At 39.4% G+C, this 21139-nt stretch overlaps 1 protein-coding gene across 4 annotated transcripts in view; it reads left to right on the top strand.

Moving 5' to 3' along the window:
* VEZT (vezatin, adherens junctions transmembrane protein) overlaps positions 1 to 21139 on the top strand; it is a 36365-nt gene that overhangs the window by 11397 nt on the left and 3829 nt on the right. For 2 of the 4 annotated variants that reach the window (XM_033163291.1, XM_033163289.1), the window contains 8 exons: positions 3091 to 3180; positions 5122 to 5297; positions 6819 to 7094; positions 9291 to 9428; positions 10559 to 10706; positions 11834 to 12165; positions 13847 to 14040; positions 14619 to 14710. In XM_033163291.1, coding sequence (XP_033019182.1) covers positions 3091 to 3180; positions 5122 to 5297; positions 6819 to 7094; positions 9291 to 9428; positions 10559 to 10706; positions 11834 to 12165; positions 13847 to 14040; positions 14619 to 14710 — 1446 coding nt within the window. Of the gene's footprint in view, positions 1 to 3090; positions 3181 to 5121; positions 5298 to 6818; positions 7095 to 9278; positions 9429 to 10558; positions 10707 to 11833; positions 12166 to 13846; positions 14041 to 14618; positions 14711 to 21139 lie in introns of all 4 variants that reach the window. The other 2 variants (XM_033163290.1, XM_033163288.1) reach the window with 1 other exon arrangement.

Genomic DNA, 21139 nt, shown 5'->3' with positions numbered 1-21139 from the left:
AGAGGAACTGCATATTGCAATTCATCCACATCATCTGCTGAGCTCACACTGTGTCTCATTGCCCCTCCATATTGACGATCTGGACAAAGATGGAGCTAGCAGGCGCTGCCCCATCCAGAGCATTCAGGTACCTTCTTAGTGCAAGGTTCTTCCTGTGCAATCAGTGTTCATTTTTCAAGCAGTTTCTCCTGTACTTTGACATTAAACCTCGCTAGGGAAGAGAACACCTGCATGCTGCTGCTCATTTTGTTTCAAAAATGCAGTGTAATGAATTGTTTGCTAGCAATGTATGCTAAGCATGGTGAACTTGTATAAGGATAGCACTGGTCACGTGCTGGAAACTCATCCATTTTTACGCCATCTCTTTAGCACCCAGCTGGAGCATGCTTGGCCCAGTTATTTCTGCCTGTCTCTCTTCTTGATAATGGCGAGTTCTTTCAATGGCCATTATCCATCAATATGCTAAACAAAATCATGGAGGAGGGGACTTTTCTGCAGACTTCCTTGGCTATGACTCTGCAGGCCAGCGGCCTTTCTACTATCCCAAAAGGGAAGGGTACGAAAAACCAGTTGGCAAAATTTGATGATCATATTCTGAAAAACATGGTGTTTTTACTCAGCTATGTTCATGGCATGATGCAATAGAATTGTTAATAGTTAATGGCCTCATTCACATGTCACAATAAACCAGAATTAAAATTGTTAAAAGTAGTTCAATGGGATTGAGCAGCATGAAATTGCAGATGCTTTGCTCCTCCCATGCTGCTGCCATGCTATGTAGGAAACAAGCCATAGTTTGCCTTGCTATTTATGTCCAAAGTCAGGCTGGTGGTTTGTTTCCCCCCAAACAGTAAATTGTAGCAAACCCCCTAGGTGTAGCTGCAGCAGAACTAAGGGTGAAGCACTTGGAATTTCAACAGCATGCATCGACATGCAGCTCATTCACACTAAGCCAGGGATAGGGAACCTGTGGCCCTCCAGGTGTTGCTGGACTCCCATCAGCCCCAGCCAGCAAACTTAGTGATCAGAGATGGTGGAAGTGGTCCAGCAAGATCTGGAAGGTTGCAATCATAGAATCATAGAGTTGGAAGAGACCACAAGGGCCATCCAGTCCAACCCTCTGCCAAGCAGGAAACACCATCAAAGCATTCCTGACAGATGGCTGTCAAGCCTCTGCTTAAAGACCTCCAAAGAAGGAGACTCCACCATACACCTTGGCAGCAAATTCCACTGTCGAACAGCTCTTACTGTCATTTATTTTAACTATGGTTTAACATGTCTTGCAAACCAGGTCAATGAGTCCAACATAATGAGTCCACAATGAGACCAAAAATAAAGTGTATATTTTAGTTCTTTTACTTCTGCTTCTGAGATTTTTTCTACCACACTGCAGTAAATCTGCTGAAGAACACTGATTCATTGTCAGCATTGTACTAACAGCAGAACTATACATTATGTTCCCTGTCCCATGTTTTCTTCAATATGCTAATGCAGAAGTCCTTGGTGGGCTGTTCAACTCTTCATCCAGATCTAATTTTACCCTACAAATGCATCATGGCCAGTTTTAAAACTGTTTCCCCATCCCTTCCCAGCTGGGCTCAGAGACTTGTTTGTCTTGTTTGTCTCTGCGAAGGTGAGGAGGAGATGACCTGGGGGAGGCATGTGGAGGGAGAATTGGCAGTCAGAAGATTGTATACTGTTTCTTCTGTCGGTCCTCACCTGCAAATGCCTGAACCTTGCAGGCATGTATTTTGGAAACTTGTGTCTTGCTTATATAAATACCTAGTGCTTGCATAAAGAGAACACCTTTGTAATTGGGGAATTGCTGGAATTGAGGAACTTGAATTCTTTATTTTCTGCCCTCATTTGCATGTGATTGTGGAAAATGGCTTAGTTAAAACTTCACTGTTCAATATAATCACTTCTATTATGAATATTACTACCCTTCATCTGTAGATCTCAGGACAATTCACAGCATAAAAATTCAAGATAAAAACACAAAATACATAATAAAAACAATGGAAAAAACCCACCACACCCACCCACAATTATCTATAGATGATAATTGCAGTTTTGGCACCATTTTTTTTGTGCAGAATTTTATCTTGTGGTTTTAAATCCGAGAGAAACCTTTCAAATAGAGGAGGGCAACCAAGATGACCAATGGATAGAAATGAAATATATATTTAGCATACTCTAAATATATCTTTAGCTGTGAATTATAGGCCTAGAAACACAAAAATTAGAAGTGAACAGTAGTTCCTATACTAGGAAACTCAGCAGGCTACTTCCTTTTCATCCTCTAGTACTGCTGATGACTACTTTACATATACTAAAAATAGCTTATTACAAAAAATCATATTTTGTAATCATTTTCATCTCAAGTGTTCCTGATTAACATGGTTCCGTGTTTAGTAATGAACAGTGTGATACTCAATGAAAGCAAAAATCTTCTTTAATGAAAATTCACATGGCCAAAAAAACAAAGTGAATTTTTTCTTCCAAAAGTAACTAACCATATATACAAATACTTATATAATAGAACCTTAATAGGCCATTTCATTAGGCAACTGTTGAAAACTTTTGTATTAAAACATCTTTTGTTTTTTGTTGAAATGAAATGTATAGGATTTTTGTTATAATGAATATTGTGATGATGTTTGCAGGAAAGCAGGAGAGTCTCAATATGCATCTAACAAAGCATGCATTTATAGCTTGTCTCTTGCTAAGAAGCAATTGTGTTCAAATAATTTATACATTTTTTAAAAAAACCAGTTCTTGCTGCACTCAATACATTTGTGTACACAGTCATTTCAACATTAAACAGTTCCTCATCATATTCTCTATTCCTTGTCCTCTTTTGGTGCCTAAAGTGTCCTTTGCACTCTTAATTGTGATTTTGGTCAGAACATTATAAACATTGGTGTGCTGGTGTATTTGACTCTTGGTACAATTACTTGTGTTATTTGTAGGCTTAAGCTACTTAACAGACATCATCTTCACATGTAACTAGACCAGTGGAATAAATGAAGGCAGTTTTAATGATAATTATTATATTTATGTACTACTGTCTTGATTTTTTTTTAATAGAAAGACGTCCTATCAAACTTAGCTGAGAAATTTAAAAGCTGGCTTTCTTTTTTACCATATAAGAAAAAAGATGAACTACTTCACCAATTGGTAAGCTGCAACTCTGCAATTCCCCCTCAACAAGCCTTATTTAATTCCTAAATAAATAAATAAATTTCTTCTACCTTTTTTTTTTTAGCTAAGCCAATAGGTCACAGCTTGTTCTCCACATGACATAACAAAGTATGGCAAAGTTAATGTTCAAATCTGCGTAAAAGGGGAGGGGACCAAAGCTCAAGCTTTGCATATTATCATGAGGAGAGGGCGAGGGGAGGTCCTACTTGGGAGGAGAGCCGGGGCAAAGGTATTCCTTGTGAGGAGCAAGGGGAGAGAGATCCTCCTCTTGAGGAGGAGGGGGACAGGAGGACTACTCGAGAGGAAGGGCTGGTTGGAGGTCCTGCTCAGGAGGAGGGCAGGGAAATAAGTCCTCCTCGGGAGGAGGATTGGGAGAGCAGCTCTTCGCGAGAGGAGGGCTCTCTATGTTACAGGGAACCCCAGCCGCTTCTGTCGGCGGACTCCTCCTCCTCTAGCCTTTCGCCTGAGCTCTCTCCAAGGGAGGAGGAGCTGCAGAGGCTTGGAGACTCTGGGCAAAGACTCAGCACCGCCAGCCAGAGAGGATCTGAGGGAGCATCGGGGGGTCAGGAGGCACCGCAGATGTCGTTTTAGGGTGCCGAGACTTTGGTGTTGGGCGGGAAACCAGAGAGGGGCACTTCCGGATTCTGCAAGTGACTGAGCGGTCATGTTTTGAACTAGCTCTACACTGTAAAATAGTAATGCACAATAAATCATCTTAGCAACTGAAGGCTATGTCGTTACTCATGAGCAACACTTGGGAAAACCCTGACACATATGTTCTGATGTTTAATGAATTATTGCTTAATCATTTCTGTAGCCTGGTAGAACTTTGTAATTTTAAAATGCTGTTTTCAGCCTTAGAGTGCTTTAAGCAAGAGTTCTAGATCTCCTTTAATTTGAGAATTGCTTTTGAAAGGTTCTGTCTCTGTTAGTGGCTTCTGACTTGTATTGTTGTTTGCCTGCACAGCCAAGTTTAATTTACAAATCCATCTAACTTCAGGACTTATTGTTGACTGAAGTTATCTTATTACTGTGTGCTTTTTATTTCACGGTATCTCGATTTATGGTTGTGTGTGTTCATTTCAGCAAACTATGCATATAGCAGAAGTGATCTGCTAAGCAGTCACGTGACCATTATTGAGACTTTCCATAGAACTAAGAAGTCTTTGGCATGATCTTCCTTAGTTGCCATACCCTAATGGGCAACCCAGTCAGATGGGCAGGGTACAAATGCTGTTGCTGTTAATCTAACACAACCTGAAACTAAGTCAAAGCATGTGCAACTGAAACAACCATATATTGCTTTCCCATTAGCCTTGCCTCCACTTCTCTCTTCTCCTGTCGTTTCCCATGTTGAATGTTAATATCTTGCGGCAGGGATCTGTCTTCTGTTCAGTAAAGAACTATGCACACTTATGGTGCTATATTAGCAATAACAACAGGGACCACAGAATGCTTTACATCAGTGTTGGCAGCCCCTTTTTTGTCCTGAGGGCCACAATCCTCTTGGAACATCTTCCAGGGGCTGCATGCCAGTGATGGATATGGCCATCTCATAGACACATGCTATCACAGGCACAAATTTACTTCACCTCAACTGATGCATGCACATACATCCAATCAAATGACCAATGCAGAGGGGTGGCTTGCTTCCTTATCAGGGGCACTGGGCTCTACCCACCTCAGCTCTGTGTCTAGTTGAATCCTGTCCCCTGCCTGTCTTTTGCCTCACTCTGCAACCAAAATCAGTGGGGTCTTAGGAGAGGCAGAAACATCTGCCAGGGTGGTGGTGGTTCAGACTCCTAAGGTAGGAATGGGCCATCCTTGTTTTATTTATTGCATAGTGATGGGGGAGGGGGATATTTTCTTTGACAAATGCTTGTGTATGTGAAAGTGCTGTTTTTTTCTCAAATTAAGGATGTTGGTTTTCGCTCGGAGGCTCTCTGCACCATCCTGCAACAGGAAGTTCTGCTGCAGGAGGATGTTGAACTGATTGAGCTACTTGACCCCAGTATCCTGTCTGCAGGGCAGCCCAAGCAACAGGAACATGGACATCTTCCAATGCTACGCTCCCTAGCAACTCCTAATATTTGGTATTGCCTTGGGCTATCTGCATAGATTACAAGCTCTGTTGGAGGAAGTGTCTTGCTCTTCACATATATAACCTCTTAGAGAACAGGAATTCTTTCTTTCTTTCTTTCTTTCTTTCTTTCTTTCTTTCTTTCTTTCTGGTTCTTATTATTCAACCTTCTATCCCATGGATTTAGAATTGACTTCACCTTTGTGTATTCTTTGCTTTGCATTAATTTGTGCAGTGTACAGCAGGAGTATATTTTCTTAGGTGTGAAATTTTGAAGATGGTTATCTACAAGTGTGCATTTGATATTCCCTTCTTAACAGTTTATTACCCTATCTCTTGTATTGATTTTTACTGCTCTGGCAATTGATAAGCCCATTTTTCTCAGTGAGCTTTCTATTTCGTGGGCCTGTTGGGCTACTTTAACATACCCCCCCAACACACATACACCTCTCCAAAATTTGAGGCTAATGGAAAGAGTATGCTGTTTCATACAAATGCAGGTTTCTTTGCATTTTGCATCATTTGATTAAAATCTTTTTTTCTCGTTGTCTTGGGAGAGGCTCACTATACAAGCCTGGATGTAGAATATATATAAATATTATGTCTCTGGTTCATTTTAGGCAATTCTGTTGGTTCTTCTGGTCCATTCTTTAGATTACATGGGTTGTACACATAATAATGTTGTAATGACCAATGTTTCAAGAAGTACTAAATTTGTCACAGTTTATAATGTGCAAGAAGGGAACTAGACTTATTCATGTTGAATGTTTTAGTGTCTCTGCAGAGACTTGTATTTTGCAACAATTTTGTAACAATTCTGCAAATGTGACAAAAACAAGTGAGAGAAGCTTTGCTGTTGAACATATATGGATTTAAGAAAAATGAGCAAACCATTTGAAATGATGGGACAAAAAGGTCTTTCATATTCTGCTTTAAAGGAAACCAAGCGTGCACTTTTGGACTGTGATGGTCAGATTAAATGAGTCACAAACTTGAAAAACAAAATTGTCAATAGATCAGCATTTGGTTCCCTGAAGAAATATGTCCCCCTTCTGCTGTCCTACTATATTAGTATTAGCAGGGTAATTATTGAAAAAGGGTTTTAAAAGAAATCAAGGACATACATTTCACACAAAATAATACCTAAAATAGAAATAGCATGAATTCCTGTTCTTACTGCTACCATTTGTTTTTAAGGCAGAGAGAGCTACTGTTACCCAGTCACAGCTATACTAAGATACTGGGTTTCTTGATTAACTTATATCAAGTTAATCAGGTGAGCTTCAGGGGAGCAAAAATACTTTCTTAAAGACACGTTAAAAAATAGTTTTTAAAGATCCATCTCCAGAAAATTGAGTTAGGACTCTGTATAGTATCATACCTATTGATATCGTGGTTTCCTTCATATGACAATCATACTTTTCATTGCTGTTCTTTATTTTTAATGAAAGCTGGGCAGCAGCTGGCATGCCCAGAATCTGGGCAAGCTGAAAAAAAGCAAGATGTGGCTTATACTGGCTATTTTGTTTTGCAGGGATATCTCATTACTATTTGCCTTCATCAGCACGCTGATTATTCTTCCTCCTTCATGGAATGGACCTCTTGGATTGGTGGGGGGGGTAGGCTTGTTGGTTTACGTGTGCTTGCGAGGTTTGGACACACTGAACACAGCCAAGCTGCAAATGTCTCTAAGAAAATGCCAACTCCAGCTAGAAGATATGGTGACTAATTGTCGAGCCTTCACTAACCTTGTGAGAAAATCTCTACGGCTCATTCAAGAAACTGAAGTCATTTCTAGAGGATTTACTCTGTGAGTCTGATTTTTAGGTTATTTTATTAATTGGTTCAGTCATCCCTGTTTAACCAGGAGTGAATAAACTTTTCCTTTAAAATGTCTAAATCTAAGATGTTTCGCTTATTCACACAACATATTTGTCATGAAGGTTGAGTTGCTGGTACCCAAATCAAACTGATTCATGGAAAGGAGATAATAAGGGCATGAATGGGAATGAAGTGGGTTTTGATATGTTTGGCACAATTTTTCGTCAACCTCCACATTAAGCATTTCAGTAAAAAGTACCTGCAAAAGACACACACATTGAAGAGCTTCACAGCTGGTTGGTTGTGTTCTTCCTGGTAGTCTGATAAAAAGAAAAAGGTCAATTAACTCCTAAGAAACAACTTTTCATCCTTGGGAGCTGAAAGAAGCCAAATCTACATGCAAAACAAACATTAGATGTATGTCTCGCCTAAAAAACCCCCCCAATCCTGAAGCAGTTTTTAACTTTTTCCAACTGCCTGCTACAAACTTTCCTCAAGAGATTCATTCCTAAATTTTCATATGCTTTGGTTGCAAATATACCAAATTCAAAAAGTGCACACTTCCTTTTGGGACCAATTTTCACTTCACAAATATTAAAATGTTTCGTATTTAAGATTCATTTTTATTAAGATTTCATTTGGATTTTGCATTATTCAAAACCATATTTTGTTACAATTTATTTTTCTCCTGAATGACATGTAATTTGCTTAAGAATAGTTTTAGAGAGATGTTTTAAACATGTAGAACATTATACAGGTTATGGAAAGCCCTCTTCCATCCCCATAACACTTCAGAACCTTTAAATGCAACATAATTTAACACCATGTGTTTAGGAGATTATTTGTTTCCAATTCTGCTTTTAGATGAATGGCTACACTGAGTTATAATAGTCAAAATTCTTCTAGATGTATATTGGCTTCAAAGATTACTTCTTTCTCTAACATACTTCATAAAGAACAAGAAACAGCAATACTATCCAGAGTTTGTTGTTTAAACATTCTCATGTGTCAAAACAAAATAGAAAATTCATGCACACTTCTTCAGATAGCTCATACCAAGAACAAACACAGTTGGTCTCTAAGGTGCTACTGAAAAGAATTTTCTATTTTGTTTCGACTATGGCAGACCAACACGGCTACCCACCTGTAACCATTCTCATGTGTATATAACATTTTAATCTCTATTTACAGAGCATGTGCTTCTAATACTAGATCTGCTGTGTGGTTTGCAAATGCAAGCAACTACATGTAAAACTAAAAGTGTAGCCATCTTACAGTAAGCGAAGTTCCCAAATGCAGAGAATTAGTCTGAATTGAGCTTTACTGACAAAAAAAAAGATTATCTTGTGGAATGTTTAGGCATGTGGTAAGACAATCCAAGCTTATTCTTGGCAAGGTAGCATACAATTAAGAATAGTTAATACTATAGTTAAAACGGTACTTCAAAAGAGCTAAGTGTTAGCTGCAGTCTGGGCAAACCCTGAGGCAAAATACTTATATTTTATTTTTGCAGATGTGAATAAAATAGTCTAGTTCTCCAGCTTTAAAAAAATACAAAGTTAGTGGCTAGGATTCAGCTCAGAGAGAGCATTAGCAAAAGGCATCTCCATTTCTGAATCTCTCATTTCATCAATTGCCTCATGATCTGCAGGAGCAGTTTTTCAGGGTATGGAGCAAGGAAGCCTCTTAATGATACGCTGTGCCAGAAGCAGCTGCAATGGGTAGCTGCCACATGCTCACTATTAAGCATTTGGAAGACCACAATAAACCTGTGGCTCATGCCATTTGTCACTTAGCTTCTTCAGTCTGAAAGCCTGGCAGAAGTATATTTCTTTATAAAAACATGAAATTGGTGCCTGCAGATCTTATAGGATTCAGAAGACTGGGAAAGACAGAAGCAATCGTAAAGGTCATGATACTTGTTTATGTAAATATGTTGTCTTTCTCTTCATTTTTAAAGTGGGATTGAAGTTTAAATGACATTATACATTGCTACTAGCAACGTGTGGGCTTCTTTAATTTGTATAATAATCAAATAATCATTCAATTTCTCGATATGCATGAAGGTATATTACATAAAATGAAAACATGTAAGATGATAATATTGATTTATTTTGTATTTTTATCATTACTTAGGACATCTGTACAGTTGTATCACATTTTACTTTTCAAGTTTGCTTGACAGGGTCAGTGCTGCTTGCCCATATAATAAAGTCGGACAGCATCCTTGTCAGCATCTCATTGGTCTTCGGAAAGCAGTTTATCGGTCAGTACGAGCCAACTTCAGAGCATCAAGGCTTGCTACCTTGTATATGCTGAAACAATATCCTTTTTTTTGAAATAGGACATACTGGGAAAGGCTAAATAGATGTAATGCAGAATGAAAGATTGCTGGACCTCTTTTTATGTTTGTCTTGTTCACTTTGTCTCACGAACTTAACACAACTTTGTGTTTCTTGTCCACAGCCTTAATATCTTACATATTCACTAACTCCATTGTTTGGTTTTTTGTGTAACAATTTTTTCAACCTACCATGCAGCAGATGTGTCACTTTATGCTTGCAAGAACCCTGTCAGACAGGCTAAGTTAAGGACTGACCCACTTCATGGCTGAGTGGAGATTTGAATCTGGTTTCCTTGGTATCAGTCTAGCACTCTAACCCTGGGATGGGGACCCTCAGGCCCAGCAGCCAAAGGCAATCTTCCAGGACTCCCTGTCTGGCTTTCATGACTTTAACGAGGCCACATTCCTCACTTGTGCTACTTTGCACTCTCCTTGAATGTTTTTGCCTGGCTTGAACATTCTGATAATGCTTCTTCCTTTCCTGGTAAAGAATAGAGAGGAGTGTGTGAGAGTGTGTGTGTCAACTAGCCTACTGTACAGAGATAAAATTTTATGTACATGGCTCAACTGGAATTCTTCCTCCTCCTGTCTTTGGAGTAGAGGTCATAGAATTGCAGCATTGGAAGGGACCCCAAGGGTAATCTAGTCCAGCCCCCTGTAATGCAGGAATCTTTTGCCCAACATGGCATGCAAACCCACAGCCCTGGGATTAAGAGTCTCATCTCAAGCTCATTGTTTTGATGATACTGTATGTGGTATTGATTAGTGTTCTTTTTAATGTAGATAAATTTTGGCATTCAATAAAGATGGATTAACACTTGAGATGAATCCTGTCAGTTTCAATTTTGTTAACAGTTTTTTGTTCATGATTTGTTGCTAAATAGAAAAAAAAACCCCAATCAAATCACTTGTGGTTTTTTTGTGAGTGAAAATGTCTTTATTCTGAAGCTTGTTAGAACTGGAGAAATAGCTGTTTCTTATCTATACATAAGAGCACTTTATAGAATCTTAAACTTGTTTGAAAAGCTTCTGGTCTCCTTTTTACCTCATGTTTGTCCAAGTTGCATGTCATACAAAAGCTTCTTTAACTACCTTAACACTAACTAAACTTACCCATTGAATTCTGAGAGCGACAATGTGACAAACTACATCTGTGTGGTGCCTTTCAAAGAATTGGGCCTTGGACTCAGTGAAGAGCAGGTGTCTGAGGAAGAAGCACACAATCTCACAGATGGCTTCAGCCTGCCAGCACTAAAGGTAATCCAGCCTTCAGGTTTAACATTGGCCTATTTTGCAACTAATTTCCACTTGTAGCAATTAAACAAGAAAACCTGACTGAGCCTGTTAACTAACTTTAATAAACCCACCCGTTCGAAGGCTCAAGTCAGCTGCCTGGAATATATTACATTAACTTACATCTTTGGGCTGGACTCATATGTTACCTTTTGTAAGCTTTAGTTGTGGACTCTTGAAAGGATATTTAATTTTCAGAATAAATTGCTATAGCATAGAACATTGGGAAACCCCTGATTTACATCTTTTTCCCTACTTTTTAATATAATTGTTTAAAAAGAGGGCACTGGATGAGTTCCAGCAGTTATAGGCCATTGAGGTGGATCAAAAGAGTCAGACAACCAATCTCTCTCTGTCTCTCTTGTTGGAGGTTTTAATAGAAATACAATTGTTCCTTGGAAGTTGGACAGAATCTGTTTTGGAACTCCGTTCAACTTCCAAAACGTTAAAAAAACCAAATTGCGGCTTTTGATTGGCTGCAGGAAGCCGCAGAAGCACCATTGGAAGTTCAAGTTCCAAAGAACGTTCGCAAACCGGAACAATCACTTCCGGGTTTGCGGTGTTCGGGAGCCAAAACATCTGAGTTTCAGGGCGTTCAGGATCCAAGATACGACTGTAGCTCTTACAAAACTGAATAAGTCGTTCATTTAAAACATTTCTGCTCTGCCTGACTACACCCCAAGGTGGTCTCTGTGGTGGCACACACTTTGTGGAATGTCCTCCCCTTGCAGGTGCCAACTTGGTCTTTTAGCACCTAATTAAAGCTTACTTGTTGGCTGAAGGTTTTTAAGTGAGTGACTGTGTAGCCTACCCAGTTGTTTTTAGCTACCTTAAATTCTATTTGTAGTATTTTTTAATATTGTTTTAGTTTTGTTGTTGTTTATGTGCAATGTATATTTTCTTGTTCACTGCCCTGATACTGATATTCATGAACAATGCATTATAAATGGTTGTTTTTTAAAAAAGTTTAAGTGGTTTGGTGATCATATTATTGTTGAATTGCTTAAAATGTATGGGAAAGCAGGAAAAACAAAATGTTATTGTTTTGTTCTGTAATAATTAGGACTGTAGTAACTCTTCTGTATTTGTAGGTTTTATTTCAACTTTGGGTTGGACAAAGTTCTGAATTCTTCAGGCGGCTAATTCTTCTGCTGTCTCCCTCCAATGCATCTATCAAGACCCTGATTAAGCCAGAACATTTGCCACTTTCTACCTTTACTGATGTGACTCAGGGTCTTCATCATGCACATGCCGCCTGTTTAGAAGAGCTTAAACGGAGCTATGAATTTTATCGGTACTTTGAAACACACCATCAATCTGGTTTGGAACGTTCAGTCAAAACCAAACAAAAGTCAAGAGAACTAAATCGTCTCCACACAGCAGTGCGCAGCTTACAACTCCATCTGAAGGCCTTGCTTAATGAGTAAGCTGTTCTCTGGGAGTGATTTGTCACTACACACAGGTCCGCTGTCAGAATGCTTATTATCTGAAATCTGTTATAGGAACACAAAGAAGTATACCCAAACCTTGCTACACAAATGGCTGATTTAGATATCGGAACAGCCAGAGTTTGCCCACTTCCTTACTTGTTTCTGTTTTGCTGATTAGCTGCAGCCATTTGTGGCAGAAACCATGGAGGGAGACAGATCAGGGAACAGGAGAGATCGGGCAAATCGGTTTTTCCTTTGTTTGGCTTTTGCTGATCGGCCGCAGCAGTTTTGGGCAGAAAGCATGGAGGGAGAACCCATGGATTAGAAATGCTCCCATAGGAAATAATGGAAATCATCAGCTTGTTATACAACTGCTCTCCTAATAAATGATTGCCTGGGAACGCATTGTGTTCCGATACCAGTACCTGTAATTTAACTCCAGTTGTAGTTCAAGTTTTTTTTAGAAAAGAAAGTAATATGTAATGTTGCAATCGGAAACTACTGATAAGATTTATGGAGGCAGATATTGCTGTAACTTCTTTGCCTTGTTGTTCTAGCTCTTATTTAATCAAACAATCTAATTTACGTTCAGTAAAGAGGTGTGTTTCTTGTGCTAGCTATACACAACTGTATGTGTAACTATATACAATACTATTAAAACAACATTGAGAGTTTATTACAGGGCTGATATTTGGAACTGGCTATATGAGAACTGCAGAGGAGTCAGATTGTTGAATAATACATAGAAAAAGCAAGAGACCACAACCTAACAGAGTTTTATGTTTGCTGAAGCCCATCTATTTTAATATGTTTTTATGAAAATCAGTGGGCTTAACTCTGTGAGCAAGTGTGCATTAATGACTTATTTGTTTTACTGAGATTACCACTAAAGGAAATGATTGTACTGTACTGATAATTTTTTAATGAGAGGGAACAGAAAACTGATTCCATTTTGGTACTATGCCTACGTGTTGTTTAGGCTAGGGTTAAACTAAAAATGAAAACATGGATATGTGTTCTTAAACAATACCTTCTTTGCTGATATGTGGCCGTCTATTCATATTAATCCTTCAGACATGCTGTTTGAAGCTGAAACGTTTGCTAGTGCCCTAATAATCTCTTCATTCACTTGCCAAAGGTTTACAATGTAAACTTATGCATGTCTACATAGAACTAATTCTCACTGAGTTTAGTGGAACTTACTCTAGGATTCAGGATCTTTCTGAATGTTTTTTTAAATGGAGATGTAGGGAATTGAACGCAGGACCTTCTACATGCAAAGTGTATGTCTTTTCACTGTTTTATTACATCTCTCCACAAGTGAAGTTGTTCTTATGAATTTCTGGATTTCTCTCTAGTCTTCATTAGAACATACCTGCTAGTCACTGTGCAATGGTTGTGGTCTTTTACTGCTGTTTCAAAGGCTTGGATTACTTGTCTAAAACTAAGTTCACCCTTTAAGCCCTGACCAGTTGCTTCTGGCACCTTGATATTATACATTTGGGCTCTGCCTACAGAGGTAAAACTGATAGACTGTAAGAATAAAAAATAAGGATATAAAATCTGGAGACTTATAACTGCAGTCACATCAACTCACTGCCCACAGCAGGTCCATAAAATATTCGATTTGGGTACTAATTGAATGGTTTGTTGTTGTTGTTGTTTTTTGTCCAGAGTAATAATTCTTGAGGATGAACTTGAGAAGTTTATTAGTTCCAAGGAAAGCCAAGAACTAACTTTGGAGGCCTACCAAGTTGTAGAAACAAAACTAAGACTTGTTCAACCTCACATGCAAGCAAGCAACAGCTGCTGGGAAGAGGCCATTTCTCAGGTGGAAAAACTGGTTCGAAGAAATCCAGAGAAAAAAGGTAAATTGTCTTCGCAAAAGCATTGAGAAATTCCAGTCACAGTAAAATAAAATCTTCAGTAGGCAGTCGTATATGCGGTAAATAGTAACTCCAGTATTGCAATAGCAAAATACCTGGGTTTGTAAGTAGGTTTTAAAAATGCATCAAAATGGTAATGTGGATTGCACATCACTTTCTGATTTACATAAGTGAAGGGCTACATGAGCTCAGACTTTGGGCGTAAATCTGGAAGGAGATACTATCTTGACTGTTCATAGCAGTAGATCTGAGCTTGCCATCAATTCATGGGATCCACTGTGTGCTTTCAGCTGTGATTCATGACTCCTAAAAATATCAACTGATGTCCTTAAGTTGTTGTTTATTATGTTTATTTTGTAAAATAAAAAGTAATTAAAACTTAGGGCAGTGTCTGCCTGCTAATGGATTCTTCTAGGCCTTTGGGGCAGATTTAGGTAGGGCAGGGGAAATTGGCTGACAAGCGTCCAATGGGATGACACTCAAATGGGATGACATTCAAAAAAACAAAAACCCAATTCTGCTGACTCCTACTTTCTCTGCTGTTTCTCTACTATCTCCAGGCAATCCTGAACCATCATGTGAGAACAAGCATTGCACCCATCTGCAACCATCTGTACATATAGAGGATAAAGACCCAATCCCTGAAGAACAGGTACAAATATTATAGTCTGTAGAGCCTAGAAATGATAATCTATAGTTTGTTTTGAAAACTCTTCATTATTTATTTAACACAATTTCTATACCACTTACTAGAATAGAACAAAACAGACTTCTAAGTGGTATATAATACAGCTTATCAAAGATTATCTTAAGAATCTGTTAAGTAAGGCCTTTCTGAATAGATTTGAAATTATGTGGAATAAGTGATATTTTTGATAGATGCTATAGTACTTGCATTGTACCACATGGCAGAGCTCCCAGTCTACCGTATTTTTCGCTCCATAAGACGCACTTTTTTCTTCCTAAAAAGTAAGGGGAAATGCCTGTGCGTCTTATGGAGCGAATGGTGGTCCCTGGAGCTGAATTGCCCAGGGGCCAAAAGCAGAATGTGCTTTTTATTTTACAAAGAGAAAAGGGAGTGTTGAAAGGACCCCACTCAGCAGCTGATCAGCAAGAGATCGGGAGAGAGATAAGAGTCCCGCTCCCTTTCAGCCACGCCCTCCTTTGTTGAATGTGCTGCAGAGGGAGGTTGTTTGTTTCCCCAGGACATGTGACTGGCTGATTAGATTATCTGTCTGCAAACTGTAGAAAGGCTCCCTTTCCTTAAGATTTTTCAGAAATGTGAGTTAAACCCCATAAAAATGGGGCTTTTCCTCTTTGCTTTTCCCCCTTTGCAAAAAAAGCTGCAAAACCTTTAGCTGATCATCAAAAAAAAAAAACAAAAAAAAAACCCTGGGCTTTTCCCTTTGCAAAAAAAGCTGCAAAACTTTTAGCTGATCCTCAAAAAAGCCAGGGCTTTTCCCTTTGCAGAAAAGCTGCAAAACTTTTAGCTGATCCTCAAAACAACAACAACAACAACAACAACAACAACAACAACAACAGGGCTTTTAGAGGAGGAAAACCAGAAAAATATTTTTTTTTTCTTGTTTCCTCCTCTAAAAATGAGGTGCGCCCTATGGTCCGGTGCGTCCTATGGGGCGACAAATACGGTAATTTAACTGACTCTTAAATATTACAATCAATAGACTACAAAATATGCCTAACTTGGGCTACAGTCCTATACTGGAATAAGTCCCACTGCTCCGAATGAAGCTTTTGAGTAGACTACATTGGATTGAATTGTTATAAAATTCAGGGTTCAAGCAAAGACTTCCATTTAAAAATAAATAAACCACTGTGCTAAGGTTATAAGTAGATGGAGAATAAATGACATGTCACATCATTTAAAACTAGTGCAAGTAAAGACCTTTTTTATGTTGACATATTCTAAGCATTTTTGAGAAAACTATTTGAAAAATGTTCTCGACCCTGTTTCTTCACTTTCCTGTGAAGTGTTTCTGGAGGACTGAGGTCCTTTGAAAATTTGTTCTAGGAAGAGTCTAGCATACAGCAGCCTGAAATTTATTCTAGTATAGAATGACATAGAAATTTCTAGGATAGAACAGCATAGAAATTGTCCTAGAAAGAGTCTAGCATAGAACAGCCTGTAAATGGAACCTTCAGTGTACAGTGAGCTGAAGCAGGATAGTACATATACATCTTGGAGGACTGTACTGTATGCCTTTTACAATTATATAATATAAAGACAACTGAAGGATATGTTGGAAAGGATTATTTTTGTCAACCACTGGTTAGAATTGACTGAACATTCATAAAATGTGTCAATATGTATGTTTATTTGCTGATTGAGGGAAGTAATAGTGTTCTGCAGTTGTATCAGCATACTTTATTCAACAGATAAAGTCCTCTGCTTATGTATTTATTTATTCTGGAAAAAGCTAATAAAAATATTGTGACGGTAACATGAAGGTGCTGGAGGTGAAATAGTTAAACCAGGTACCAGCCAGAACCCAGAGGGGGTGGAGTCAGAGTGACAGTTAGTGGGCAGTGGAGATAGAGAGTCAGTTGGTTGTAGGAGTGGGTTGGAATTGGGAGGTTGGTTGGAGTGGGAGTGAGTTAGGAAAGAGTGTGCGTAGGTGAAGTTAATGTAACAGGGAAACTAAGTCAAAACCAGTTAGGAGAATAGAAGCCAAGTAAATAGTTAAGAAGTGGTTAAGTGAGGGAAAGCTAGTAGAGGGAGTTATAGGTCTGGGAAGACACCCATGTTTGACATTGTTTGCAATCGTTTATGAAACCACATGCTTGTTATTCTGTAATAAATAAACATAGGTTTAATTTTACAATTTAACCCTGACTGGACTCAATAGATTTACCAGGTAGGGCCTGGTTGGTGGCAGCGAGAGAGGAGAGCGTGGTGGCACAGGGATCAATCGACCGTGAAACGTCCGGGGACCCTGTGTGTGATCGCCACAGAAAAGTGGTGGCAGCGACGGGATTCGATAAGTCCAATAGCCTGTGAGGGGAAGCAATACACCTGGAAAGGGAAAGGGTAAATCTGCAGAGGGATTACCTGGCCCTAGGGTGTGATTGAGGTAAACCCCAGGTTGCTGCAAGGCCAAGATCAAAATAAGAGAACGATATCTCAAGAGACTGTTCTGGCAGTGGGTAGACGCAGGGTCAGTGGAAGGAAGCTTGAGAGGTTTGAGGCAAAAACCTAAAGCTATACTTTGGGGACCAAGGTCTTGAAAGCCCAGCCAGGTAGAACAGAAGGGAGATTAAAAGCCTCTTATTTAATTAAAGAGTACCAGTCCTAACTCACATAATGCCACCCAAGAAAGCCAAACACTCCGTGAGAGAAACCTCATACGAAAGCTCTGGTGAAGAGAATGGGAATCCTCAGGGGGAGGAAACTAGAGTAGAAGAAATGACTACAACCCCAACCGAGGTAGAGGTTCCACAGTTCTCAGAGGATTTTGAAAAGTGGAAATTAGTGCAAGAATATAACTTCAAATTAGAGCTTGAAAAAAGTAGAGCTGAGCAGGAAAAAGAAAAATTAAGATCTGAGCAAGAATTGAGAGAAAAGGAAATGCAATTTCAGTTAGAGATGAGACGGTTGGAATTAGCAAGTTTGGAAAATAGGAATAATAGTAATAACACTAATGGGCAGAATCATATTAAAATAGATTTAAAACGCTTTCCTGAATTCAGAGAGAAGGATAGTCCTGAAGCATTTTTGGTATCCTTCGAGAGAGCTTGTCATGATTTCAAAGTGGGGGAGGAAGAGAAAATGATGATTTTAAGAGCAAGGATAAGTGGCCCTCTAGCCGAAATATACGCACAAATGACGGATGAACAATCCCGAAATTTTGAAATGTACAAACAATTAATTTACACTCGCTTTGGAATAACTGCAGAGCAGTTGAGGAAAAAGTTTAGAAGGGTGACCAAGGTGAAAGAGGAAACCTATGCACAGCTTGGCGCAAAAGTAAAAACTTACCTCATGAAATGGTTAGAACAAGAGAATGCTGACACTGTATCAAAAATTACGGAAGTGATAGCATTGGAACAATTTTACGAAACAATAAATGGCCAATTGAAGTATTTGGTAAAAGAAAGGAATCCCAAGACAATAGAGGAAGCAGCTGGTTTAGCCGATAAAATAAATGAAATCAGAGACCACGTATTTGATGGGCCAAAAGTTAGTGGGAGGTATTGGGAAACAAATAAGAATAAGTTTCAGCAAGCTAAAGGAAAATTTACCTCCGAAACTGATAAGCGGAGTAGTCCCTCATTTAAAAGTCCAAATGAGAAGCCACACACGCAGTCAGAGATTACTGAGGGGAAAGTTAGTAAACCAAGTTATGCAGGACCCAGAGACCTTTCATGCTGGAATTGTGGGGAAAGTGGTCATAAAAGCTGGGAATGTAAAACAGGAAAAGGGATGTCTGTTAGTAGCACCACACCAAGACAGACATATTGTATCCAGCCTGTGGAGCAAGGCCAGACTAGTCAGGTTGTCAAGGAGACCGACAAGCCGGCTAGGCCCAAGCCTGTGGAGACAGTAGAAGCCAAAGTTCTACACTGCTATGCGATTCAACACGATAATCCTTTGTTACAAAATGCTGGGGAATTTATTTGGATAAATGGGAAAAGATATCTGGGGCTAAAGGACACGGGATCTCAAGTCACAATAGTCCACCCCGAGATAATTGAGGCAGAAGCCATCATTCCAGGAAAAGTAATCAAAGTAAAAGGAATCTCAAAACACGCAGAGATCCTCCAGATGGCAGAAGTACATGTCAGGTTCAAAAACTGGGCAGGGACGTGGCAGGTAGCTCTTTCAGAAGAAATCCCTACCCCTGTGCTCATTGGTTGGGACATTTTAGAACATGTACAGAGTACATTTATAGTGACTAGGGCAAAGGAGAGTTTACAGTCACTTAATCCTGAGGGAATAGATACAGTATCAGAGGCAGATAGTGCGGAACAACAGCAAGGGGATACTTTGTGTGAGGAAAGAAAAGACACCTTTTTGTTTCCTTTGATTAAAAGTCAAACCCCAAGTTTTGCCAAGAAGCAAAAGGAAGATATTGAATTACAAAAGTACTTTGAGGCAGCCAAGTTGGAGAGGCAATTAACTCCTGAGTGTCCAGAACGTTTTTGTTTGAGCAAGGACCTTTTATATAGAGAAGTCCTTACATCACCATCCCGAAGGGGTGAAGAACTGATAAGACAGTTAGTAGTACCATATGAATACAGGATCAAAATCCTGCAGCACGCTCACAATAGTGTATTTGGAGCGCATATGGGGGTTACCCGAACAAAACGGAGAGTGGCTCAAAATTTTTACTGGCCAGGCATGGGGAGGCAAATAAAACAATACTGTCAAGCCTGTGATATATGCCAACGAAGAGGCACCGGGCAAGATAAAACAAAAGCCAAATTGTGCCCCTTACCTATTATATCAACCCCTTTTCAACGATTAGGATTGGACCTGATAGGACCATTGGCTAAAGCCAGCAGGAGGGGAAATAGATTTATTCTCACAATTTTGGATCATGCCACGAAATATCCCGAAGCCATTCCATTAAGAAATATTGAAACAGAAACAGTTGCAAATGCTTTAATAAATTATATGAGTAGATTGGGCTTTGCAAGTGAAATCGTCACTGACTTGGGTTCTTCATTTACCTCAAAACTAATGAAAAGACTGTGGGAATTGTGCGGTATTAAGCATTTAACCTCAAGCTGTTATCATCCTGAAACTAATGGATTGGTGGAAAGATTTAATGGGACCCTAATGAGAATGATTAAAGCCTATACGGCAGAAAATCCTAATGATTGGGATGACAAGCTACAACCACTACTATATGCTTATAGGGATGTACCCCAAGAGAGTACCGGGTTTAGTCCATTTGAGTTATTGCTGGGTCGGAAAGTAAAAGGGCCCCTGGACTTACTGCGCATGAATTGGGAGGCACATCATGAACATGATCCAGAGTCTGTAGTGGAATATTTGTTTAAGTTGCAGAATACCTTAAAAAGATCCCTAGAGCTAGCAGGGGAAAATGTAAAACATGCACAAACTAAGCAAAAAAGCTGGTATGATAAGAAAGCCAGGGTAAGGTCATTTGCACCTGAAAGTGAAGTATTGCTGTTGAGACCAGTTAAAGGGAACAAACTACAATTAGCTTGGGAAGGACCATATAAAATAATAGCTAAGATGAACGATGTCAATTATATTATACAGCAAGGAGAGGAAGGCAGGAAAGTGGTGCATGTAAATATGATCAAACCGTATTTTAGAACAGAAAATTGGTCACTGTATGCCCTACGGGAGGAGCCAGATGAACCAGAGATACCATGCTGGGGTGACAAGAGAGAGTCCCCAAGTAGTTTAACGGATATAAAATTGGCTCAGAATTTAACTCTTATGCAACAAGAGGAAATAAAACAGATCTTGCAGGAATATGAAAATTTATTCAGTAATATTCCAGGAGTGGCCAAGGGTGTGGAACATCGGATAGACACAGGGGACGCCAAACCCATTGCCGTGAACCCTTACCGAATAACAGGCAGTTATGTGGATAAGGTTAGCAAGGAGGTGAGGGAAATGTTAAGGGCGGGAATAATAACACCTTCAGAAAGCCCTTGGGCAGCCCCTATAGTGCTTTTGGATAAGCCAGATGGATCTGTACGCTTTTGTCTGGATTTCAGAAAACTAAACCATGTGACCAAAGCAGATGCGTATCCCATGCCACGATTAGATGATCTGATCGAGACCATTGGGCGATGTCATTACATCACATGCTTAGATTTAACCAAAGGGTATTATCAGGTCAAAATGAATCCTAGGGACCAAGAGAAAACAGCATTTAGAAGTCCCTTAGGCCTCTATGAGTTCAAGGTGATGGCATTTGGATTGAAAAATGCACCTGCCACATTTCAAAGGCTAGTAGACAAAATCCTAAGGGGATTGAACGGATGCACAGTCGCCTATTTGGATGACATTGCAGTATACAGTGAGACCTGGGAGCAGCATAAAGTGCATTTAAGGCTAGTCTTACAGCGACTTAAAGAA

This window comes from Lacerta agilis, chromosome 10 (assembly GCF_009819535.1).
Source record: "Lacerta agilis isolate rLacAgi1 chromosome 10, rLacAgi1.pri, whole genome shotgun sequence".
In the NCBI taxonomy this organism is placed as follows: domain Eukaryota; kingdom Metazoa; phylum Chordata; class Lepidosauria; order Squamata; family Lacertidae; genus Lacerta; species Lacerta agilis.
The sequence above is the reverse complement of the archived record's forward strand: the minus strand, read 5'-3'. Positions and strand labels throughout refer to the sequence as shown.